This window comes from Myotis myotis, unplaced genomic scaffold (genome assembly GCF_014108235.1).
Source record: "Myotis myotis isolate mMyoMyo1 unplaced genomic scaffold, mMyoMyo1.p scaffold_m19_p_1, whole genome shotgun sequence".
NCBI lineage: Eukaryota > Metazoa > Chordata > Mammalia > Chiroptera > Vespertilionidae > Myotis > Myotis myotis.
Genome location: NW_023416313.1, coordinates 131045360 through 131071775, shown reverse-complemented (window position 1 = coordinate 131071775; position 26416 = coordinate 131045360). Strand labels below are relative to the sequence as shown.

General features: G+C 38.8%; 1 protein-coding gene across 8 annotated transcripts in view; it reads left to right on the top strand.

Annotated features, from left to right (window-relative positions):
* Window positions 1-24679, top strand: part of UPF2 (UPF2 regulator of nonsense mediated mRNA decay) — a 127178-nt gene extending 102499 nt beyond the window's left edge. For 5 of the 8 annotated variants that reach the window (XM_036352309.1, XM_036352333.1, XM_036352351.1 and 2 more), the window contains 5 exons: window positions 34-132; window positions 4199-4366; window positions 13926-14067; window positions 17617-17737; window positions 23408-24679. In XM_036352309.1, coding sequence (XP_036208202.1) covers window positions 34-132; window positions 4199-4366; window positions 13926-14067; window positions 17617-17737; window positions 23408-23417 — 540 coding nt within the window. In that variant the 3' untranslated portion in view covers window positions 23418-24679. Of the gene's footprint in view, window positions 1-33; window positions 133-4198; window positions 4367-13647; window positions 13777-13925; window positions 14068-17616; window positions 17742-23407 lie in introns of those variants that run through there. The other 3 variants (XM_036352327.1, XM_036352320.1, XM_036352343.1) reach the window with 2 other exon arrangements.
* Window positions 24680-26416: the final 1737 nt, after the last annotated feature.

Below are 26416 nucleotides of genomic sequence, written 5' to 3'. Positions count from 1 at the left end.
TCTTATTTCTTGGTTTTGTTTTATTTTAATAAGGAGGTGATGATCAAAGGAGGTGGACTTAAGCATGTACCTTGTGTAGAAGATGAGGACTTCATTCAAGCTCTGGATAAAATGATGTTAGAAAATCTTCAGGTATGAAATGTTGCTTTAGTCCAAAATATCTTCTCAATACAAAACATTGCAGCACATTCAGTTCTGGTTAATAGGAGGGTCTCTACTATCTAAACATTTGCCTCTGCAGCATTTTCCTTATTTGTACAGTTTGCAGCTGCCAGTACTTGCATTTCATGTCCTGATTTGTAACTTTCTTTAAGATAGTGTGGGGATAAATGTAGTAAATATAAGACCTGGAATAGAGTAATTTTATTGTACCAACTTTCACCTTTTCTTCCTGAATCATCTCTAAGACCCTTTACTTGCAGTTTGTTTAGGAGTCATACTTTGCAGAAGATAAGTATTTAGGGAAATTTAATTTTGTAAATTCCTAAGTTTGATATATAATTTGAATAACAGAAATATTTAAAGGAATATTAGTTATTTGATGTTTAAAGAAGTGTTAATTGTTTAATGTATTCATGACATTAATACACTGGATTTTAGAAAAAGCTCTATCATCCCAGTAATTTAGAGTAATGATGTCTTCCTATAGAGTTGAAATCTCATAGACTGTTTACTTTAGCCCTATACATCGTAGCTGTTGTTAAACACTTTGGTGACTTGACAAGAGTGCCTTTGTTGGAATGGTGGGGTGAAAGCTCCTTGGGGTGGGTTTAGTGGAAAATGAGAAGGGAGGAGGTGAAAATGATGGATAACAGATGTAGCTAACTCTTAAGAAGTTTTACTAGAAAGGGAACAGAGTTAAAAGAGGAGGATTGTTATTGAGATTAAAGATATTAGAGTCTGTATATTGGTGGGGAATAATCCTTGAGAGAAAAAATAATGGATTTTACTTTTATGGATGCTACTAAAGCTGAAAGCTATGATAATGTACAAATTACTATTAAAGGGATAATAGGCCAATTTGCTTCTTGCTACCTATATAAAAATTTGTTCATATTTCTAGAAAGCTCTTAATTTATTAAATCTTATTCATGTCACTTAGGAGCACAAATCAAATAAAACAGTCATTATAATCTATACTCCATGTGATAAGATAATAAAACAATTCACTTCATAAAGTAACTTTTCCTATCTTACATGAGTCAGAAGCCACTTACTTATTCATTTGTCTAGCAAGTATTTATTGAGCACCTACTGTGTACTTAACACTGTGCAGCAACAGGTTTACTACAAAGTAGTATCTAAAAACAGACCTGCTTTCTACTCAGAGAATGTAGTTTTATGGGGAAGGCAGATATTTAACAACTAAACAAACACATACTTTCAAATTGTGATAAATATTCAAGAATTAATAGAAAAGTGCTTTGGTAGAAAGTAAGGGAAAGAGCCTTCTTTAGATAAGATAATCAGGGAAGTCATCTCTGAGATCATGACTTTTATTTTTAAAATAATTTTATGGGGTATATATAGGAGATTTTTAAAAATATATATATATTTCTATTGATTTCAGGGAGGGAGGGAGGGAGGGAGGGAGGGAGGGAGAGAGAGAGAGAGAGAGAGAGAGAGAGAAACATCAATGATGAGAGAGAATCGTTGATCAGCTGCCTACTGGGGATCCAGCCTGAAACCTGGGCATGTGACCTTGACCAGAATTGAACCTGGGACCCTTCAGTACACAGGCCGACGCTCTATCTACCAAGCCAAACCGGCTAGGGCTGACTTTTAGAAAAGAGAGGTAAAATGGAGTCATTTAGGTGAAACAGGGAAATGATTTGTTGAAGTTTCTAGGCAGAAAAGAACTAGAAGGTCAGTATTAATGGAACATCATCAATCTGTGGTAGGGTGGCACAGCATGAGAATGGATTATTGAATGGGACACCTTTGGAGTGGTTTAGCTGTATATGGAGGTGCCTCAAACAAAACTAAAGCAGGGAGACTGATCAGGGAGGCTGTTGTATTATGTGACATGATGGTCATCTGTCTTGATAATGCCAGGGCACCTGGAGAGAAGTCTGGATTTGAGCTAGATTTATTTGGTGCTTGATTGGGTAGTGGTTTGGGGGATGAAGAGTCAAGGATGACACTCAGTTTTTTTAGCTTGGGCCACTTGCTAGTCTCTCTGACAGTCAACAGGGGCAGAGTGCTCAGGCATTCCATTTGGCCATGGTAAGTTTGAGAAGCCTGTGGAGATGTCTGGAGATCAGAAGAGGAACATAAATGGAGTGGTTGTGAGAGCATATTTAAAGCCATGGCAATGCCTGAATCACTCAGGTGTAAAGTGAGAGTAGAGAGAAGCAGATTCAGAGTTGAGCCTTCAGGAACCCCAACGTGTAATACTATATAATAAAAGGCTAATATGCAAAATCTACTATACAGCAGAATGACCGGTTGCTATGATGTGCACTGACCACCAGGGGGCAGACACTCAATGCAGGAGTTTCCCCCTGGTGGTCATTGTGCTCCCACAGGGGGGCCGCCGCTCAGCCAAAAGCCGGGCTCACGGCAGGTGAGCGCAGCAGTAGTGGCGGGAGCCTCTCCTGCCTCCACGGAAGTGGCAGCACTAAGGTTGTCTGACTGAAGGCCTAAGCCAGGGGTGGGCAAACTTTTTGACTCGAGGGCCACAGTGGGTTCTTAAACTGGACCGGAGGGCCGGAACAAAAGCATGGATGGAGTGTTTGTGTGAACTAATATAAATTCAAAGTAAACATCATTACATAAAAGGGTACGGTCTTTTTTTTTTTAGTTTTATTCATTTCAAACGGGCCAGATCCAGCCCGCGGGCCGTAGTTTGCCCACGGCTGGCCTAAGCCATCAGTCATACATTACCGAGGGCTCCTGGACTGCGAGAGGGCACAGGCTGGGCTGAGGGACCCCTCTCAACCCCGCTGAGTGCATGAATTTCATGCACTGGGGCTCTAGTTTATAGATAATTTACAAATCGATTCATCTAACATGATCTTTTCAAGTTTTAAGTAAAAAGTTTATAAATCTTATGAACCTAGGAGAACATCAAGCAAATTCTAACAAATTAGAACTTAGAAATAAAAAACAGTAAAATCTTACACCTTTATTACCATTTTGCTTGATTTGCAAGTCTCTTGCAAATATTGAGCCTTTATTAAAAGACTGTTTAAATTGTAGTACAGCCATTTGAAAACCTTCATGGCTTTTCAGCATTACCTGCTTAGCTTTGAATAATCATATTTAGCTTTTTCCTCATTTGTGCTCCATTCATCAGACATAGAGGTTTATTTGGAGTTCCCTAAATGCACTGTGCTGTTTCATATCCTTATTTTTGCACCAGTTTTTTCGGTGCCTAAATTTCCTCCATATCCCATCTGCTTAGAAGAAGTCGTATGAAGTCTTTAATGTTCTCAAATGTCCCATTTTTATTCATTTTTTTGTGAAATCTCAGCACCTATCTTATCCATTCCCAGTCAGCCAACTCCATCTCCAGCACAGCTTACTAGTATATAACTTGGATGAATCATATTTAATTAATGAGTTGTTTGAGAGTAGAGACTGTTCTTTTAAATATTAATATCTCCAGCCTAACACAGTAAGTCTTCAGTGAAGGTTTGTTTAAATAAATTGGTTGATAAATCTAGTGTAAATGTTAAAAATAATTGATATTAACAAGCAGGAACTTAATGTGAGCATTAATAGATTCCATTTATTTGGAAATTTGAATTGAGTACTTGCTGTGTGTAAAGCATTGCTATACAACACTAGGGAAAAGGGCATATACAGTGATGAAACCCACCAGTCTTGTGGGGAGAGTCACAAATAAACAGGCAGTTATGACACGAAAATTATGAGGGAAGGTGTATGCTGTGATTATGAATGAAAGGGCACAGTATATTAGAGGAACAGGGAAATTTAGTAGAAGCAACAACATTGTGTGTTTGGCATGGAGAGGCCGGAGTGACAACCAGGAGCCAAGTCACAGTTCTTCCGAGACAGGTTAAGGGTTTGGGGGCCACGCAAGACAGTGGTTTTATCTGCATTTCACAAAGATTACTCAGACTCTAATTATTGTTTTTTAAGAAATATAACACTTTATGAATTGTTTGCAATTTATATTGACATATGTCAGTGTGCCTTGGAGTATTTATATTCTTTCATTTTTGTCTTTAAGCAACGAAGTGGCGAATCTGTTAAAGTGCACCAACTTGATGTTGCTATTCCCTTGCATCTCAAAAGTCAGCTGAGGAAAGGGCCCCCACTTGGTGGTGGTGAAGGAGAGGCAGAGTCTGCAGACACGATGCCATTTGTCATGTTAACTAGAAAAGGCAATAAACAACAGGTAAGAAACTGCCCACTGTATTCATAATTGTTATCAAATATAAGGAGTAACTATATTTTTTAGGTTCTAAATTGTTTTTTTGCCTACAAGGGGAAAAGAGTTGGTAATATTCAGTGGTAGAAATAATTTCATCTAGTATATATTCAGAAGACACATCTCTGACTTGTACAGAATGGTATTTTTGAATGGAAAGGACATTTATTTCAGTAGGGAGGGTTCCTAAGTATGCTCATAATGGGAAAGGAAAAGATGACAGGTACATCTCAAAAAAATGCTCAGGCCCTGCCCAGATAGCTAAGTTGGTTAGGGCGTTGTCCCTATCCACCAAGGTTGTGGGTTCCATCCCCAATTAGGGCGTATACCAGCGGTCCTCAAACTTTTTAAACGGGGGGCCAGTTCACTGTCCCTCAGACCTTTGGAGGGCCGGACTATAGTTTAAAAAAAAAACTATGAATAAATTCCTGTGCACACTGCACATATCTTATTTTAAAGTAAAAAAACAAAACGGGAACAAATACAATATTTGTATTTGCATGTGGCCCGCGGGCCATAGTTTGAGGACCCCTGGCATATGCAATAATCAATCAATGAATGCATAAATCAGTGGGACAACAAATCGATGTTTCTTTCTTCTCTCTCTCTCTCTCTCTCTCTCTCTCTCTTTCTCACACACACACACACACACACACCCTCTTCCTCTCTTTAAGAAAAAAAAAATTGGGTAAAAATTTTAAAAAATAGGTTGATAATGAAAAAAAAAGGAAAATTCTCAATTGTCACGGTTTTTCTTAAAAATAATTGTTTTTTGATCATGAATGCTTCTCCATTCTCCTTAGATTGCTTCCCTCCTCTTTCCTGTACTTCAGGTGACCCTCAGAATCATTTCCCTGACTACTAAGCTGTTACTTCAGGGATTCATACATTGACAGCTTACATCCTGTTAAGGGAGATAGACAAACATCATATACTTGCAGATAGTGAAAAGTGCTATGAAGAAAATAAAGCCCAGCTCTCAGACACAACTCTAAGATATATCATGCATTACCAATGCTGTAAGAACATTTTTGAAATCAAGCTGTTGCTTAGAGTTGATGGAATCTAGTGATAATTGACAGCATTTTCTTGTTTAGTGGTATGTAAAATAATCTTCTAATAGAATCTTAGATTCTATGAAATAGGGTAGCTACCACAGCTTATCTTAGAGTCCAATACCTGGCTCCCACACTCATTCAAATAGTCATTTAACAGGTATTTATTGTTTACTTGCTACGCACCATGTACTATTTTATGTGCAGAACATTAGGCAGGCAAACAAAGTCCCTCCTCTCTTGGGAGATTTCATTCTATTTGTGGAAGGCAGACAATAAAATACATAATGTCAGGTTGGTAAATTGCTATGAAGGAAAATAAAGCAAGATAAGAGGATAGAAAGCGACTGGGTTGGGCCATGAGAGGGAGATTGCTAATTTAGGTGCATGATCAGGGAAGACCTCTAATAAGGTATCACCTATAATGGAAGGGATATTCTGTTCCCTCCCTACCAGTGCACTCTCAAAGAGATGATTGCCTAAATTTTATCTCTGCTTTTGTCATGTAATTTCATAGTTACACAAAGGATCAAAGTTGCACAGTATACCATTATTTTGCTGTAGTGCAGGTAAATCTTGTGATTCAAGAACTATATGCTAATTAGAATGTGGAATGAACGCTGGAAAGGGTTTATATCATGACTCATTTTAATAGTAAACTTCAACTTAGGTTCAGAGCCCTGTTGTAACTTTTTCAGACACTGTCCTCCTAATTCCTTTCCAGCCATAAGGTCTGTCTTCATTCTCCAATTACGGTGCGTTCAGGAAAGTTTCACCCTGTCCCACCCTCAGGTCAAAGTTAAACTCTCGTCTGTCCTCCACTCATTCTCTGGAAAAATTAGGAATTTTTTGAACTTTGCACACCTGCTGTCCTCAGTGCACATGGAACTGCTAGTTTACCACAGTTATCAGGATACTCAAAGTTCAGACTTTTTGCTTTTCTTGGGACTAAGTTCTCTGTGTTCCACTTTTCTATTTCTGTCATCACATTTTAGGTCTGCTTCATTTTATTAGTTTTTAAAAGCTTTCAGTTCTTAATACCAGATGTTTGGGCGCCAAAAAAAAGGGGTATTTTTGCCTCCCCTCCCCTATTTATCCCCCTATATCCTCTTCCACCTACCCTCACCCCCAATCACCACACTGTTATTTGTGTCCATGAGTTCTTTCTCTATTTTTTTCGTTTTTGCTCAATCCCTCTATCTCCCCAACATCCTTGCCACCCAGCAGAACTATTTGCCTGCTTTTTATGAGTCTGTCTCTATTTTGCTTGTTAGTTCAATTCATTAAATTCCACAGATGAGTGAAATCATATGGTGCTTATCTTTCTCTGACTGGTTTATTTCACTTAGCATAATACTCTCCAGGTCTATCCATGCTGTTGCAAAGAGTAAAATGTTCTTCCTTTTTATGGCTGAGTAGTTTTCAATTGTGTAAATGTACCATCGCTGTTAAAAAGGTTTGTTTTTTATTGTGAAGGGCAGTACATACAACTTCAGTTAGCAATACCTTGGTTCCTATTCCCTTGCAGCTCTTGCAGCTCTTGCAGCTACTGAAGGAATATCATTACTCAAGAGTAAATAAGTTTTTCATTTGTCCCTCCATTTTGTGAGGCACACATGAAAATTCATTATACCTTTGTCATCTTGTTTAACCCCATATGACCTTTTCAGAATGGATAGGCATAAATGAAATAAAAACCTGTCTTAAAAATACTTTTGCACTTTGAACAATAAATTTATTTCAGCAGACTTAAATTCTAACTCATATGGTTCAAAATAAGACTGTGCTTATTTCTTAGAAGGAATATTTTTAGTTTAAAGTGGGTAGATTATATACTGTGTAACCCATGTAACTTTATACAAAATGAGAAGTCCTTCTTAAAATGTAAAATTTTAATTTTTAAGGAACTAGTTTTATTGAACTTTATTAAAAAACATTCTCAAACGTGAAGTGAGAGTCCAGAGTACTTGGTTATTGAGTACATTTTAAATTCAAACTTTATTTGGAATTTTGGAAAATCTTCAACTTTATGAACATTATTTGAAGAAACATCACTGGTCTTTTGTGGTCTGAAAAAGAAAATATATTTTGTTCAGATTTTTATTTCTTTATTTGAGTTTTGGGTGTTGGCCCTTTGGTGCAACGGTTTTTCTAGAAATGTGAAATGTGTTGCCTTTATAGGAATCTTTGGTTCTTAAGTGAAAGATCTCTTTGTGCACAAATTTGTGCTCAGAAATAACTTCCTTCTGTAGTCATTAGGAAAACAAAAATTTATACCTTTGAGGTGAGTAGGTAGAAAGAAAGAAGGATAATTCTATTGATAATTTATTTCTAGGTTTAAATATTTATAAATTAGAATACTGAGTTGAAATAAAATGTTTTGATTACTAAAATGTTTTAAATTAATAAAATCATGATGTTTTAAAGCTGTTTAATTATTTTAAACAAATGCACAATATATTATAGTTTAATGCTTGTAAACAACCCTTTTTTTCAGTTAATATTTAAAAGGAATCATTTGTTTTACTTGTCTTTTGACTGGAGTAATTGATACTATCTGTCATAGTAACTTGGGATTATGTATATGTATTTGGATACATATATGTATTTTTTCTCAATTTCAGCTACAGTTATGAAGTAGCTTTATTTTTATTTTTTATTATTTATTATTTATTTTTATTATTTATTTTTAATATATTTGTATTGATTTTAGAGAGGAAGCGGGGGGAGAGAGATAGAAGCATAAGTGATGAGAGAATCATTGATAATTCATCAGCTACCTCCTGCACACCCCACACTGGGGATTGAGCCTGCAACCTGGGCATGGGCCCTGACTGGGAATTGCACCTTGACCTCCTGTTTCATAGGTCGATGCTCAACCACTCAGCCACGCCGACTAGGCTAAATTTATTTTTTATTGTTGACAGTTTTATAAATGTCCCCCATTTCCCTCCACTTTTCCTCCTCCACCCAGCCCCTTTCCCCACCCCAGGCCTTCACCACACTGCTATCCATATCCATGGGCTATACAGATATGCATATAAATTCTTTGGTTAATCTGTTTCTGTCCCCTCCACACACCTCCCCTCTGAGATATGTCAGTCTGTTCCATGCATCCAGACCTCTGGACCTGTTTTGTTCATCAGTTTATTTTGTTAATTGAAGTAGCTTTAAAATACAGTGTAAATCACCATTACCCATTATCATATTCCAGGAAATCTAGTTGAGTGACTATAGTTTTTGCCATCTAATTTGCTATAAAGTAGTACCTCTCAAAGTATCTTAGCAGCTTTATGGTAAAGGCATATGGAGAGGGTGGCGTCAGAAAATTTGTCTCTTGTGCTCCCTGTATTTATTACTGTCTCTTTTCTATTCTTTTAAAGCACATACTACTTGAGAACTTTCCCTTTTGTAAAACTTGTGTCAGGTCATAAAGTGTTTTTGTCTTTTATTTATAACTAGAGGCCTGGTGCACGAATTCATGCACTAGTGGGGTCCCTCAGCCTGGCCTGCAGGATCAGGCCAAAACCGGCTCATTGACATCTCCTGAGGGGTCACGGATTGCAAGAGTGTGCAGGCCAGGCCGAGGGACCCTATCGGTGCACGATCGGGGCCGGGGAGAGACGCGGGAGGTTGGCCAGCTAGGGAGGGACCGTGGGAGGGCTCCAGGGCGTGTCCAGCCCATCTCGCTCAGTCCTGATTGGCCGAACCCCAGCAGCAAGCTAACCTACCAGTCAGAGAGCGTCTCTCCCCTGGTGGTCAGTGCACGTCATAACGAATGGTTGAGCAGCCTTAGCATATCATTAGCATATTACACTTTGATTGGTTTAACGGCCGACCGGACACTTAGCATATTAGGCTTTTATTATATAGGATTATTTCCCTTTAGAAGATAACTTTCTAGAAGAAATTGTTAGTCTTAGAAATGAATAGAAAGTCTTTATTTTTCACATTTTTTATCAGATAATTCCAGAATTTATTTTGCAATATTTTATGCTGTTTCATTAGTATGCTTAGTACCATCATCATTAGGCTTGACATTACTCATTTATGAAGGAAATTTTAAATGTTGTTCTCAGTAATCTCATAAGGGGAAAAAATGGCCACTCTATTTTCTTTCTGTGTGTGTTAATATGACAGATAAAAGCATATTAGAATTGCAGCTTGTGATTTCATGGTGATCAAGAAATTATCCATCTACATTTCTTATTGGGCTGGTATGATTGAGTACTTCGTAAAACAGTACTCTGTCACTCACTCTGTGTTTGCATACATTTACCCTTGCCATCTCAAATAAGTCATCTTATTTGATACTAGGAACAGAGAATGTCTTAAAAGCTAATAGATATTTTATATTTTACTGAGTCAATACTCAACATTGCCTAGAATTTCTACCATAATAAAAATAATAAAGTAATTGTGATAAGAACAATAAGTTAAAATCTATTGATTTCATACTATACTTTAGATGTTCTTTTATATGCAATTATATCTTTAAAATTAATATATTAATTTATGTATCTCTGTCTGTTGATTTATACTAAAAAGGTACGTTTTACTTACCTTTACCTCGGATATATCTGCTAACCAGATTTCTCAATGGTTCTATTAAGAAATTACTTCAAATCCACATTCTGGAAATTATTCTCATAGTTATAGTCTTCCTCTCTAGAATTTGACATTATTCCCTCTTGTGTTATAGTAATTTGGCCCAGCTCTCTTTACAATGTCTACTTTAATGAGTTTTTTTTTCTACCAGTAGTTTATAGCACCTGAATTTGAAATACAGGTGCAACAGAATGCTTTCCACACGAATAGTGCGGGAAAAAAAAGAATTTCACTATGAATTATTATGACATTAAGATAACTACTGTTTAACAAGAGTAAATTTATTATGTTTTGTTTCACATATTGGATGCATATAAACTCATTCTGAGCTGAACTTTTTCATTAATTTGGGCAAGTCCTGGCAGATACAGTGCATTCTGCTATAGATCACTACACAGGCCTAAGGACAGGTGTATAGATGTAGTTAAGGATTTCAGTTTCTGCTTGTTGGTTGTCAATCTCATTTTGCTAAGAAGGTGATTTTTTTAAAAAGTGACTTGTGAGTTTATTTTGCTAGTAGTTTTATTTTCAGAATGTATAGGAAATAGTGAGGGAGACTGTTATTCTGAACTTTAATACATTTAAATGCATTACTAATAGGTAATATTTATGGAGTACCCATAATGTGCTAGGTACTATCTTGTGCACTTTACATATTTTTTACATACTCATTTAATCCTCACAGCAACCCTAAAAGGTAGTATTGATCTCCTCATTTTACCTATGAGAGAAAGAACATTCTTAACTGATTAGCTAGGCCACATTAATAAGTGATAGGGCAGAGGTATGAACCCAGTCTGACTACAAAAATTCAGCACTGCCTGGCAAGTATGTATTTCATGAAATAATTGATTGTAATGTAGAAATGAAAGGAAACTTGGAGAAGGGGCAGAAAAAAAGATAGTATAGAATTCATAAGTGTGAAAGCAGGAAAAATTGACCATCATCAGACCCATATACACTAGAATTGGGAAATAAGCAGCCTACAACCAGCAATTTTTAAAGGAGATATGGTTCAATAAAATGAGGTGCTTTCTTAAAAAACTGTGTCCAGGGTCATGGGGACAAGTAAGGGTAAATCCCACTGCTTGTGGAGAGGGTGTGGGAAAAACACCATTAACTTTCCTTTTTATCAAGAAGAAAGATTTCACCTTGAAAGGGCAAATTAAAGATTGAGTAAAATCACATAGTGTCAAAAGGGATAATTTATTTATTTTAAATGAGTCCTAGTTTTTAGGCATAAACAAATTATATTCTCAAGGACTGAAAGACTCATAGTGGGCAAATATTTCCTTTTGCAAAGAGCAGGAAAAATAAATTCTGAAAACTATACAGTCTAGTAAAGTTGATGTCAACTTTTAGCATAATTCTAGATTGGGTTTTAAAATAGATGGTTTTGGTGATTAGGAAAAGAAAGTTAAAACTAAAAATATTACTGTATACTCACTAGAATGCCTAAAATAAGCAAGTATTGACAAGGATGTGCAGGAACCAGAACCCTCTTCCACTACTAGTAGAAGGGTGCAGCCACTTTGGAAAACATTTTCGCAGTTTCTTAAAAAGTAAAACACACTAGCTAATTCCAGCAGTTTTCATTTAAAAGAAAATAAATGTGTCCACATAAACATTTGTACGTGAATGTACAACTGTATTTATAATAACCCAAAACCAGAATCACCAAGTGCTATCAACAAGCAAATGGATAAACAAATTGTAGTATATTTATACTAGGGAATACTATTCTACAATAATTCTACAATAAAAAGAAATGAACTGTTGATACATACAACAACATAGTTGCATTTCATAATTATTGTGCTACGTAAAGAAGCTGGATAGCCCTGGCCAGTGTTGTTTCGTGGTTAGAGAGTTGGTGTGTGCACTGAAGCACCTCAGATTCAATTCCCAGTCAAGGGCATGTACCTGGGTTGTGGGTTCGCACCTTGCCCCGGTCAGGGCGCATACAGGAGACAATCAGTTGATAGATGTATATCTTTTTCCTTCCTTCCTTCCTTCCTTCCTTCCTTCCTTCCTTCCTTCCTTCCTTCCTTCCTTCCTTCCTTCCTTCCTCCTCCTCCCTCCCTCCCTCCCTCCCTCCCTCCCTCCCTCCCTCCCTCCCTCCCTTCCTTCCTTCCTCTCTCTCTCCCTCTCTCCCTCTCTTCCTCTCTCCCTCCCTCCCTCTCTCCCTCCCTCTCTCCTCTCTCTCCTCTCTCTCCTCTCTCTCTCTCTCTTCCTCCTCCCCCCCCCCCACCTCTCTCTCTCTCTCATCTTTCCTTCCTTCCCTCCCTTCCACTCTCTCTGAAAAGCAATGGAAAAAATATCCTCAGGTGAGGATTAACAAAAAAAGCAAAAAAAAAAAAAAAAAAGATGGATAAAACAATATGGATTGTATAGTTTAATGTATATAAAATTTTAGAAAGTGCAAACTAATCAATAGTGACAGCAGGTCAGCAGTTACCTGGGGGTAGGATAGAGGAAGAGGTGGGTTACAAAGAGGGACAAGAGGAACATTTAAGTGAAGAATATGCTCATCTCATATGTATGTGTATGTCAAAACTCATCAAAGTGTACATTTAAAATATGTACAGTTTACTGTATGTTAAGTATACCTCACTAAAGTTTTTTTTTTAAAGATGGTTTGAGCTCATAATAGAGAGTAATAGTTGCAAAGAATTTGTTATATCAAACTTAGTTCATTGGGGAGAGGGATGCGGTTTATGCTGGTAGCTAAATGGACTACCTTAAATATATTTTTGTTTCAATATGTGGGATATTTAATTATCTGTATTGTGATAAATACAAAATGTAGTTAGTTGGTTTTGTAGATTGTTTCACGACCGCAATTAATATTTTTCACTTCATTGTATCTGGCCTTAGTGTTCTGGGTATTAACATTTTAAGAAAAACATTGACTATGTACATCATAAAAGAGAATAAATACCAAGAAAGGACATCTGAGATAATACAGAGAATCAAATTGTCAACTCAGATTCAAATGAATTAGCGTTCTTATGCAGTTTTAAGCTTTACTAATAATTTTAAGGATGCAGGCATTTAAAAGGCATAGGTCAATCAGGCAGAAGTTTGGGATTCTGAGCACAGCTCTCCATGTCCTTCCTTTCTGCATCAGACATGCCTTTGGTTCAGAGTGTTAGAGGAGGTCTCTTTAAGTTAGGGGTGCAAATTATACACAGCAGAGAGAATTTAGATTACAAAACATCTCCATTTATTACTCAGATAGTTGCATAGGTTTTATCTTACTTTGTTTACCTTGCACAATTATAAACCAAGGACATCCTGCTAAAAACAAAAACATTCCATAGATAAGGACTCTCTTCCATAACAGAAATAGATCTTGTATGTCAGTTCCTTAACTCTTCCTTCTTTCCAACATCACAGCTATCTTGAGAACTATGAAGGTCTGTGAATACTGAAGGTGGGCTAGATTTGTTCAGTATGGTTCAGGAGGGCAAAACTGGTTCCAGAGGATAGAAATGAAAAGGATGAGATTACAGTTTGCTACATTAAAGCCTTTCTGACAATTATATGAGAAGGTCTACAAAATGGAAATGCTCTCATTGCTAGGTGTGTGCTGCCAAACAGGGTGCAGGGAAGAGGAGCTTCTGCTTTTCATGCAGGTTGAACTTGATGGTCTCCACTTCCCATCCAAATCTAATAGGTTTGTCTTTAATAAAGTAGTACTATTTTCTGTATATGTTATTAGATTTTACTGACTTACAGGAAAGGAAAGACATTATTATTTTTCTAAACTCATTTAATTCTACTTGCTATTTTTTTGAAATCTTTTTTTTCCCCTCTTGATTTTCACAAGTCATTTGTGATTTCCTTTTTCCCCCCCTCAGTTTAAGATCCTTAATGTACCCATGTCTTCCCAACTTGCTGCAAATCACTGGAACCAGCAACAGGCAGAACAAGAAGAAAGGATGAGAATGAAAAAGCTCACACTAGATATCAATGAACGACAAGAACAAGAAGATTATCAAGGTATAAAACTATTTATAGGACAGAAATATAAAAATTTGATTCCTTTAGAGCTTTTAAAATATAGAATATAAAAGATATGTTGACCTTTTCATACTGTGTATATATATATTTAGTCTGAGAAGTTGAATGTTTTTTGTAGTCCATTCTATCTTCATTTTTTTCGCACCTATTTGTAAAATAAAAATAATTGTCATCATAATTTGCTAATTCCATAATTAATTTAGATTCCATACCATTAGAGCTATGTTTGCAAATGAGATAATAAATTTTTAATCATGTTGTCAGCCAAACTGTGAGCAAATTAACTCAACAAATATTTATTATCTTTTTTTGCCTATTTGGGAATCCTGGTCTTGAGGAACCTTTGTTCCTTCTGATTTGAGGGTATGCTGTATGCTCAAATTAGACTCTACTTTTATATAGACATACTTCACATTCTTGGATTAACTGGAACCTTATGCAAAGAATCCATGGATACCTCATAAGCCAGCTTTTTGGCATCTCTGTGGCACCCAGATTCTAGAGCCATAATATGGTCTATATATATAAAAGCCTAAGCGACCAAATGACTAGTGGCTGTGATATGTACTGACCACCAGGGGGCCAATGTTTAACACAGGCACTGCCCCCTGGTGGTCAGTGTGCTCCCACAGCCAACCTCCTGCGGCCCCTGCCCCTGGCCAACCTTTTTGCTGCCCTGATTGGCCCCAATCGCCAGCCAGGCCGAGGGACCGCACCCATGCATGAATTTGTGTACCAGGCCTCTAGTTGTTTATATAATACTAGAGGCCCAGTGCACAAAAATTTGTGCACTCGGGGGAGGGAGGGGGTCCCTCAGCCCGGCCTGTGCCCTCTCGCAGTCTGGGACCCCTCAGGGGATGACCATCTGCTGGCTTAGGCCTGCTCCCCTGGGGATTGGGCCTAAGATGGCAATCAGACATCCCCCTGGCAGCTTGGCAGCCCTCGGGGGATGTCCACTTGCTAGCGGGGAGCAAGCCTAAGCTGCAGTCAGACATCCTTAGCGCTGCTGAGAAGGTGGGAGAGGCTTCCACCACCACCACTGAACTGGCAGCCATCAGCCTGGCTGTGGCTGAGCAGAGCTCCTCCCATGTGAGAGCACCCTGACCACCAGAGGGCAGCTCCTGCATTGAGCGTCTGCCCCCTGGTGGTCAGTGTGTGTCATAGTGACCAGTCATTCCCAGTCATTCTGCTGTTAGGGTCAGTTTGCATATTACCCTTTTACTATATAGGATAGAGGCCTGGTGCACACGGGTGGGGGCCAGCTGGTTTGCCCTGAAGGGTGTCCCGGATCAGGGTGAGGGTCCAGCTTGGGTGCCTGGCCAGCCTGGATGAGGGGCTGAGGCCCGTTTTCAGGCTGGTGGGCAACTGAAGCTCCCAGCCTCTCCTTTTTTTCTGTTTTTTGTTGTTGTTGTTTTTCTTCTGGGATTTATTTACCTTCTGTAGCTGTCACTGGAGCTGAGAGCCGGCTCCAGCTCTGAGGCCCAGCTCCAGCTCTGAAGCTGTGGCTGGCTGAAAGCAGGTATCTGGGTTTGTTTAGCTTCTATAATTGAAACATTGTTGCCATCACTGCCACTCTAAGCTCTGAGGCCGAAGCTGGCTGAAAGCAGGTATCTGGAGCTTGTTTAGCTTCTATAATTGCAGCAGTGTTTCTTAGACTGCAGCTCAGAGTCCAGCAGCAGCAGGCGGGGAACGTTGGCTTCCACCATCACTGGAGCAAGCAAGCCTCCTGTTCGCTTCAGCTGCCTGGCTGCCGGCCGCCATCTTGGTTGGCGGTTAATTTGCATATCGCCCTGATTAGCCAATGGGAAGGGTAGCGAAGTTACGGTTAATTACCATGTTTGTCTATTATTAGATAGGATTGTACTGACAAACTGCTTTAAAAAATATATATATATATATACATATATATATATATATTTTTTTTTTCCTATTGATTTCAGAGAGGAAGGAAACGGGGAGAGAGAAACATCAATGATGAGAGAGAATCATCGATTGGCTGCCTCCTGCATGCCCCCTACTGGTGATTGAGCCCACAACCCAGGCATATGCCATAACCTGAATCTAACTGTGCCCTCCTTCTTGGTTCATAGGTTGATGCTCAACCACTGGTCCACACTGGCCAGGCTGACAACATGCTTTTTTGTGCAAGAAATTGTTGTGTAAATAAATACTCAGTTTTCTGTCTTTAAATCCCACATCTAGCATCTCCTCTTGCAGTTGACAGCATTCTTTTTTAAAATAATATAATTTTTTATTGTTGAAAGTATTGCATGTGTTCCCCTTTTTCCCCCATTGGCCCCTCCAGCCCATGCCCACCCCCCACCCCAGACCTTTACCCCCCTATTGTCTGCATAGACAGCATTCTTAATAATCCTATATAATAAAGAGCTAATATGCAAATGGTCCTCGCGCTGGGGCCGGGGGACCTGAGGCTGCGCCCCCATGCGGGGCTTGACGGTGGTGGGGCCGGCCGGGTCTGGGTCTCGTGCGATTTCAAGGTGCGCGCGCGGGTGGGTGGGGACTTGACTCTGGGTCCTGCAGCGCACACCCGCCTCTGACAGGAGGAAGATTTTCATATACATTTTACTAATTTTCTTTCATCTCTGACACTTCTATTATAGAGGAAGGACAAATAGCAATATTAAAAATATTTCCTCTAATTAATTCCCTTTTAATGTGCATGAATTTCGTGCACTGGGCCACTAGTCTATATATATAAAAGCCTAAGCAACCATCCAACCGTTTGGCCAATTTTCTAGTAGCTATGATGCACAATGACCACCAGGGAGCAGATGCTCGGACCAGTAGAAGAGGGAGCCTGATTCCTTGCGGAACTGGCTGTGGGTTAGGTTGCTGTTGGGGCACTGTTGGCCCCAAATCTGCTTCACCCGTACCCTGGACCCATCGGGGGATGTCGGAGGCCCGGTGCACTGATTTGTGCACTGGTGGGGTCCCTTGGCCTGGCCTGCACCCTCTCACAATCCGGGACCCCTCGGGGGATGTTGGAGAGCCCAATCCCTGCAGGCCAAGCCGAGGGACCCCACCGGGCCTCTAGTAAATAATAATAGCTAATACTCAGTATAACTATGGGCCAGACACTGTTTTATGTACTTTTTCAAAGAATTTAATCCTCACAATTCTATAAATGATTATTATTCACATTTTACATTTAGGGAAACTCAACCCAAAGTTCACAAGTAATTAGTAGCAGCGCTGGGATTTGAACCAATACTATCCTGTTCCAAACACTGCTTGTAATTACTGTATACTGCATCTCATACTGTTTTACTGCCTCACAAGATACTTACCATAGAGTCAAATTGACAATAAGGGAGACATTGAATTTTAAAGAGTGCATCTCATTTCTTGATATGATCTTTCAGTATTTAATCATTTTAATCTGTTTAATGGTCATTTTTCTTTAGTCAGCAACCTGACTGAACTTGATCTCCCTAGGGTTTTATATGCTTCGTGGGGGAGAACATTTACCAGAGTTCACCACCTTTTCTGTTTTGCTCCTCATGACAGAAATGCTGCAGTCTCTTGCCCAGCGCCCAGCTCCAGCAAACACCAATCGTGAGCGGAGGCCCCGTTACCAACATCCAAAGGGAGCGCCTAATGCGGATCTAATCTTTAAGACTGGTGGGAGGTAGGACTGTTCCTCTCATTTCTCCCTTAGCTCTTCTGTGAATAAATTAGGTAATTCTGGATTATAGTTAATGATAAAGACCTAATTATTAGCAAAATAGAAAAGTCTTTGTGTTGTAGGTATTTGAGAAGAAACCTTATTTATAAAATAGTTACAGGTTTTTGGTTTTTTCTTAAGTCTTGATTTCAGCCACACTGATTTTGGCTTTCACTCTCCAAGGGGTCTTTTCCGTTTTTAAGTTTTTTCTTTTGCAATTTTAGAGAAGACTGGTTTATAGATTAGTCTGAGAGAAATCATAGGCTTTGTGTTAGGATCTCTCAGGTCAGTGTTTAGTCATCTTAATATTTACAAAAACTCAAAACCTGCTTGCTATACTTTCAAGCAAGCAGGTTGCGTTTGTTTTGAGTTATTTTGTTTGTTTTTTATTTTTTATTTTTTTTTAAATATATTTTATTGATTTTTTACAGAGAGGAAGGGAGAGAGATAGAGAGTTAGAAACATCGATGAGAGAGAAACATCGATCAGCTGCCTCCTGCACATCTCCTACTGGGGATGTGCCCGCAACCCAGGTACATGCCCTTGACTGGAATCGAACCTGGGACCTCTCAGTCCGCAAGCCGACGCTCTATCCACTGAGCCAAACCGGTTTCGGCTTTTGTTTGTTTTTTAAATGATGAAATGTCCTGCTGGGATTTATGTCATTTCTACTTGAACTTGAATTGCTAAACCTTAAATAATTAAAACTCTATAAGGAATTTCACATAGAACATGTTTCCTAATAAAGCCTCTGTTTTTTGTTTTTTTTTTAAATCTGCTTTTAAAGAATGAAATTATTCAAAGATATTCTGGGACCTCATCTAAAACTTATACCATCAACTCAATTTTCTTTCTTGTTGTCGGGTTATGACCCAAAGTGGCATTAGCTTTGCTGCTCTTACTGAGCTCTCTCTGAGGATTAGTGTTTAGGCTGAAGCTATACAACAGACCCAAGATGTCACCTTGTTTTGGGGGGCAGATGAACAGGTGTAGAAGGAAGTGTGCTGGGAGTAGTAGCAGGAGTAGCTTATTGTTGAGGAGAGTCACGAAAATGCAGATGTTGTTTGAGCCTATGTCTTTTACTCACTAATATACTTGTGTGTCCCTAATGATGGTTTTCTTTGAACTATATGTTCAGGCAACTTGAATCAAATTGAAATTTAGAAAATTGGTTTGTCATGACTGTTTAGGGATCTGTTTTTAACATCTATTAGCTGTAATGTTTTTAGAAATTCAAATTAGAAATGACGGGGAAAAAGGAAAAGAAATGCTATACAAACCCATCTAATTAAGCATAGTAAGGTATTAGGTTATATTTAATTATCCAAATTTCATTAAAGTTCTTTAATAAAATCTTTTATTGCTGCCAAAATGTAGAGGCAGCTAGCTAGGTTAACATGCCATGGAAATATTAGTTTCCTGCTTTTATATTTTTTTAGAGTAGCTTTAAATATATATCACAGTGTTCTTGATAATATCTGTTTCCTTTTTTTGTCTTGTGATTGGAGGAAAGAATTGTTAGAATATTTTTATCCTGATGTTCTCTATTAAGTTCACCTGTCCATATTGCAAGTGTAGCATCTTCCTAATTGATACACAATTGATATCTGTAGTAGGGTTTGCTCCTCTCAACTTACATGCATCCAGCACCTACCAGGGATTCAGTCCTACACTATGGAAAACTAAAAAATCGGGGGAAAAACATGTTAACCCTCAGTCTATTTATATAGTCCACTGGGAAAACCAAGTACAGGTAACTTGAGAGAGCTAATTCTGCCCTAGTCATATCCTTTAAAAAAATCATTGAAAGTCTGTTAAGTACCAAGCATTTCTTAGGCGGTAGGGTACAAAAATATTGGAAAACAGTAGAGTAAACTTATATGTTATAATGGATGTATATATTAACACAATGGCATGCCTTTCTTAATTTGGCATCAGTTTTTCAGTCATTTTTCAAAATTTTTGTTAACATTTCTGTTTTTCTTTCCTCCCTCCAGCTCTGCCTGCCCCTAGTTAGGCAAACTTGGGAGAATTGGCCACATTTGTTCTTTCTTACCTCACACTGTGAGGCTAACTGAAATCTGCTGTCTTCCTGCCTTTTCACTGAAACTGCCTTTCGGCCACCAAGCTGCCTCTGAATGCTTCGTTCAGGAGTCTTTGAGGCTATCAGAGCACTTAGCATGTGGACCATCCTTTTCTTCTTGGCACACTCTCTTCACTTCACTTGGCTCTGCTGTCTTCTAGTCTTTCTTTTCTTTCACTGACTCCACCTACTTCTGTCTCCTTATTCCTTTCTGGACTTGCCTTTGCCTAGAGATACTGTGTCTTTAGTTTCTGACTATATCCAACTATCTTCTAGACAGCCACCTAAATGTCTCAGAGGAACTTAAACCTCAGTGTGTCCCCAATCCCCAAGCCACTCTGCTCCCGTTCTCTGGCTTAGTGAATAGAAACACTGCCCACCCAGTTGTTCAGACTACAGATTTCCCTCAATTTCCATATCTAGTTAATTAACAAATTCTCTAATTCTACTGCTGTATGGCTCTTACACTTTCCCATTTTATTCCACTTCTACTGCAAGATCCTAGATCCAGCTACCATCACCTCTCATTGCATCATTGCCAGCAGCCTCCTGATCTACTTCTGCTTCAGTTTCAACCCCTTCTATTTTTTTTTTTTTTTTTTTTTTTTTTTAAATATATTTTATTGATTTTTTACAGAGAGGAAGGGAGAGAGATAGAGAGTTAGAAACATCGATGAGAGAGAAACATCGATCAGCTGCCTCCTGCACATCTCCTACTGGGGATGTGCCCGCAACCCAGGTACATGCCCTTGACCGGAATCGAACCTGGGACCTTTCAGTCCGCAGACCGACGCTCTATCCACTGAGCCAAACCGGTTTCGGCTCAACCCCTTCTATTTTATTGTCTCTGCTGTACCCACAGTGTTCTTTCTAAAATGAAATCTGCTGTTTGATTATGTGAGCTCTTTAGTGGGTCCTCATAGCTTGTAGGATAAAGTCCAAACTCCTCCACTTGGTTAACATGTTGAGAGTGTACTACCTTATTGGTTTTATCTCTTGCTATTTCCCCCTCTACTCCCAACCAAGCTGGCCTTTTAATTCTTTTATCGTCTTTTTACCTCCCTCTGTTTGGAACCCTCTCGTGCTTTCCCCCGGGCAACGCTGCTCCTCCAGCAGGTGTCTCCTTGGTATTCTAAAGTCTGACATAGGTCAGTATGTATTTGCTGCCCTGGCTCAGGGTCTTTCCAAAGACACTGCGAATCACTTGCTAGCTTGCCTATATTCCCCGTGAGGTTGAAGAATGGGGGCAGAGGCAAAGCCATTATAACAAAGGGTCTTTTACAAGTCTATGTGTAGTCATTTAATAAACTTTTTCCACCTGTTCTGCTCCCTAGCTCATCTCCCTCTTATTTCCTGATTTTTTTTTTTTGTGAGAATCCCAACTCTTGAGCTACCCTCTGTACCTGGTTTAACTATCTTTTTAAAATCATAACTTAAAAAGTAAAATCCTAACTTGTCCATCACTCTTGAAAATGGCTCTCTGCCAACTATTGTGATATTTTCAAAGCTAGTGCTGCTGTTACAATGTCTTTGTGATAGCAGTGTAGAGGAACAAGCAGACATGTAAATGTGAGCTTTTTTTAGTCTGTTGAGCACCAAATGTTTTTTAAACTTGTTTTTAAGTGAACAAATGTAGTCACACTAACTGATGGGGTGGATTTTCCTGGTGGTTTGGTGCCTCTTTGTTTTCTTTTATTTTTGACGCTGGGCCAGACTTAGCAGAAAGATGTATATGTAGAGCAGTGGTTCACCAGATGTCTTCAGGAGAACATGCTGAGTGGGGAATTCCTATACAAAGGAGTGAAAAGAAAATTCTGTGAGTGAGGTCTTAAAAACTTTTTCAATTTGGCTCTTAACCTGGCTAGTGCTTTAAAAATAAGTTATTAATATTGTTGATGCTATATGGCAAATAAAGGGAAGATTATTTAGAAACTGGTTATCAAACCAGCTTAATGTTTTCCTTACCTGTGGATTTTGATAAGGTTCTGAGGCATTATGGTTTTTTTCATTTTCTAATCAGGATTGAAAGGGGCTATAAGTTAAAATCTCAGTCTTTCTCATGGGGTAGTAATGCTCTAACATTTGTTTATAACAAATTAAAATACCAGAAATGCTCTAAGTAAACAATTATCTGGGTATCTTATAGTGTAGAACAAGGTTGTTTTCCACTCTGCTAGTGTTGAAAAAACTACAACTTAGCATCTTTGGCAGGTGTTAGTACTAATGTGGTTAATATGCTGCAAATTCATATGGATTATATCCCTGCTCCTTAAACTTTAAAATATGTATTTTAATCATCTTGACTTTTGTTAAACTGCTGGTTCTGATTAGTTTCTAACAAGCTCCAGGTAATATTAAAACTGAGTAGCAAAGGGTTACAGACTATCAGACTTTCTTTAACCCATCTTAAGGAGAATGTGCATATTTTATTAGATATTCTCTTTATGTTCTTATTGTAAGGTTAAATAAGTGATAGTTTTGTTAAAAATAGAGTCCCTCTGGAATCCAGAGTGTAAATTATAAGTACTTTTTGGGCTCTTACATTTTTAAATCTCTCAGAATCATTGTTTGCTTATAAACTAGTCAAGTGGCACCCCCTACACTATAAGTGATATAAGTGTGTCTTATTTACCAAGGACTAGGAACATTTTTTGCCTATCACTCATTGAATTTACTTAAAGTATTCTATTTTAGACCATTGCTTTCTCTTGATTTCAGGAGACTTTTATCTTCTCTTTCTCTCAGGGAATACTTGTGTTAATTAACCTTTTTACCATTTAGTTCAGTTCTGCATGAATATGTACTTTTTTATATTTGGATTTTATTCTTTGAAAGTTTCTTGCTAATGTACTTGTCTTGTGGAAAACTAATTGTTGGTTTGCTAGAGCTGCCATAAGAAAGTACCACAAACTGGGTGACTTAACAGAACTGTTTGCCTCACAGTTCTGGAGGCCAAAGTCAGTGTATCTGCATAGTTGGTTCCTACTGCCGGCTGTGAGGGAGAACTGTTCCAAGCCTCTCTCTCAGCTTCTGATGTTTTGCCAGCAATTTTGGTGCCCTTTGGCTTCTGCATCATCATCTGATCTCTGCCTTCATCTTCATGGGCAGAATTCTGCTTGTGTGTGTGTCCAAAACCCCCCTTGTACTAAGGACATGGTTATACTAGATTAGGGGCCCATCCTACTCTGATATGGCCTCTTCTTAACTGATTACATCTGCAATGACCCTGTTTCCAAAGAAGGTCACATCCTGAGGTACCAGGAATTTAGACTTCAACATGAGTTTGGAGTGTACACAATTCAACCATAACAAAAATCACGAATTCTCAGCATCTTAGAAAGTAGTTGTAGGAAAGATACCCGGATCACTGTCAGAATTGCTTTTTTTAGTGCCCCTTTTCAGGCTCCTATTGTCTTAATCCAATAAGAGTTTGTGTGCTCTTTAAAAAGCACTGATTAGTAAACAATGGCTGGTGGTATTTAGGGGTTTTTTCTTGCCAGAGGTTTGTCCTCAGTACTAGTTCTTTAACGTTGCCCTGTTTGTGCTTCTAGGAGACGTTGATCCAGCAGCACGTGTCATTTCATTAGGTCCTGTATCTGATGTTGTGGATAGTGGAGTCCTCCAGCAATTGAATGAGAGCAGTGGACACATCTCAGCATGTCGGTCTAGAGAGTTGCGAATCTGAACAACCTGGGACAGGCTGGGGCCATGAGGCAGAAACAGCAGCCTCTGGCAACACCGGAACAAGCCGCTTCCAGATAAGGCATAAATGGCCTTTTGTAATGGAAATCACGTGAGGGTTAATCTTCTCTGAGAATGGCAGTCAAGAAATGAGATGGTTAACTTGACTACTGAGCAGTTACACCCAGAAGAGCGTCTGAGATGACTGAGCCGGGAGAAGAAGTGATTGTAATGGTAATGGTATGGGGGAAATGAACTTGAGTTTTAAACTTGATTTGAGTTACAGTGTCTCTGAATTGAACATCCCATGTTGGAAGAAGATACATTTGGGGGCTCCAGAACTACAGTAGGAAAGTATAGCGCAAGCAGTAAAATCTTCTAGTAAAAACTTACATGCAGGACAACAAAATGATGAAAAATATCAAAGTACCAGATAATCCACCAGGAAGGCTTTTGTTTAGGAATTTGTTTCAAGCGGAACAAGGGATGAGGGACAAAAATCAGTTTTATCCATCAGAGTCAGTGATATAAAATTGCCTATTTGGGTAAAAGAAAAATGTGAAAGACTGTTAGTATAACAAAGAGCATGGATTCAGATGGCTTAGGGAAGTCACACCAGCCTGAGAAGAGGGATTCTGAGCCCATTGTAAGTATCATTGAAAACAAATGTGCCAGTCAGCATGTCACAGAAAATGGACGAAGGACAGCAAGAAGTGGATCAGAAGATTTTGTTGACCTTCATGGGTTTACAGCCTCTGTCTCTAAACAAAGTATGGAAACAGTAGAGCTTTTATTTTGCTTTTTGTTTTGTTTTGTTCCTTCCCCCTCCCCCCAAATAGAAATGAGGGTTCTTAGTCTGTTTCTGGCAATCTGTTAATTTATTAGGATAGTTGTCTTTCGTTTGCTTTTCAGTAGGCGTAGTAAATTTAGTTAAAGAGCACATCTGTATGCTACAACTTGATTACATCTTTTTTCTAGCTATTTTGCATTTTTTCTTTTACCATGTTTCAGTTTCTGCATGTAGAATTAAATAAGAAACAAAACTTGTAAAGTTGTAACATTTCACATGGAAATGCTGCCCAATCTTCACCAGCTTCAGAAATCTGACCTTTGCCGATGCTGCAATAAAGTGTTGTAATTTAGATATGCTGTAGTTGGGTTTTATTTGGTTTTGGAAACCTACTAAATGGATAAATCAGTATCTTCCAAGGTCATCTTCATCCTTTATAAAGTTGTCTCAGAGACAATTTCTTTAGCATGTCACTAGTATTGTTGCTCTCACTTTAGCATTCTGTATTTGCATTGATTTCCTGGGTGCCTGAGTTATTAGCTTACCTTTGGGTCAGTACAAAAAGTAGCCTGTGGAGTTCAATGAAGTAAATAGGCTTAAAGCTAATTGAGATAGAAAATGTTGGCATAGCACAGTCTAACATGAGGAGCGTTTATGTTTTTACCAGAATGTGTGCAAACCTGGGTGATAAAAGCCTTTGTAAGGCAGGCAACTCAGAAAGGAATCACAAGAACCATTGTTTTCCATTTCTTTCTAGGTGTTCATTCCAGGGCTGACTTACACGATCCAGAAGAGTGCCTGTAATCACTATTGCTAAAATTTTTAAAATTCATCTGAGAGTCATTAGAGTTTGAAAAGAAATAGAATTTTAATTTTATAAGAAAGTTTTGAAAGTCCTTAACAATTGTTAACCCTGTTCTCAAACACTTCTCACCATCTTCATTGCTGACCTATATGCTATTTCTTACTACTTTGTGTTGGGGAAAATGGTTTACAATTTTGTCATTTCTGTTTTAAATTGTTGGGGGGGAGCCAGAGAGAATTATACTGTACACTGAGTGGCCAGATTATGACGACCACCTGACGTTTGTAGGCAAATTAGCTATAATTTCGCGCTGAAGTTGCTAGAGGGCCAGACCATTATAAATAGGGAAGCAGGTTGTTTACCACGACAGTAGAAGTGATTTTTTTCTGAAGATATGGGTAAACAACGCGATTTAACAGCCTTTGAACGTGGGATATATTTGAACGTGAGTGGCCAGATTATTATGACCACCCCATCAGTACTTCGTTGGGCCACCTTTTGCCTTCAATAATGTGGTGATTCTTCTTGGCATTGACTCCACAAGATGTTGAAAGTTGATGCGAGGAATCTGACACATGCCTAATGAATAGCAAAGTCCAGTTCTGTGAGATTTGGTGGTTGTGGAACCAGCTGCCTGATGGCTCTTTTAACTTCGTCCCACAAATGCTCAATTGGATTGAGATCTGGTGATTGTGGGGGCCACCTAAGCAAGGTAAAGTCTCCCTCATGTTCTTGAAACCACTCCTGCACAATACGAGCACCATGGCATGGCGCATTGTCTTGTTGGAAGAAGCCATCTCCATTGGGATACGCCATCAACTTGATAGGATGAACTTGATCAGCAACGATACTTAGGTATGTTGTGCTATTCAGATGTTATTCCACATGAATTAAAAGGCCCAAATCATGCCAGGAAAACATGCCCCAAATCATAACACTGCCCCCACCAGCTTGAAGGGTTGTACTCATGCATGTGGCGTGCATGCTTTCATATTGTTTCTGCCAAATTCTCACTCTGCCACCTGCATGATGCAACTGGAAACGTGATTCATCGGACCACATGACTTTTTTCCAATGCTCGACTGTCCAATCCTTGTGTTCTTGTGCGAATTGGAGACGTTTTTTATCTTGGTAACTGCCGACAGCAAAGGTGTTCGAACAGGCCTTCGGCTTCCATATACCATACGATGCAGTGTACTGCTAATTTGCCTACAAACGTCAAGTGGTCATAATAATCTGGCCACTCAGTGTATATATACCCCACGTTCAAAGGCTGTCAAATCA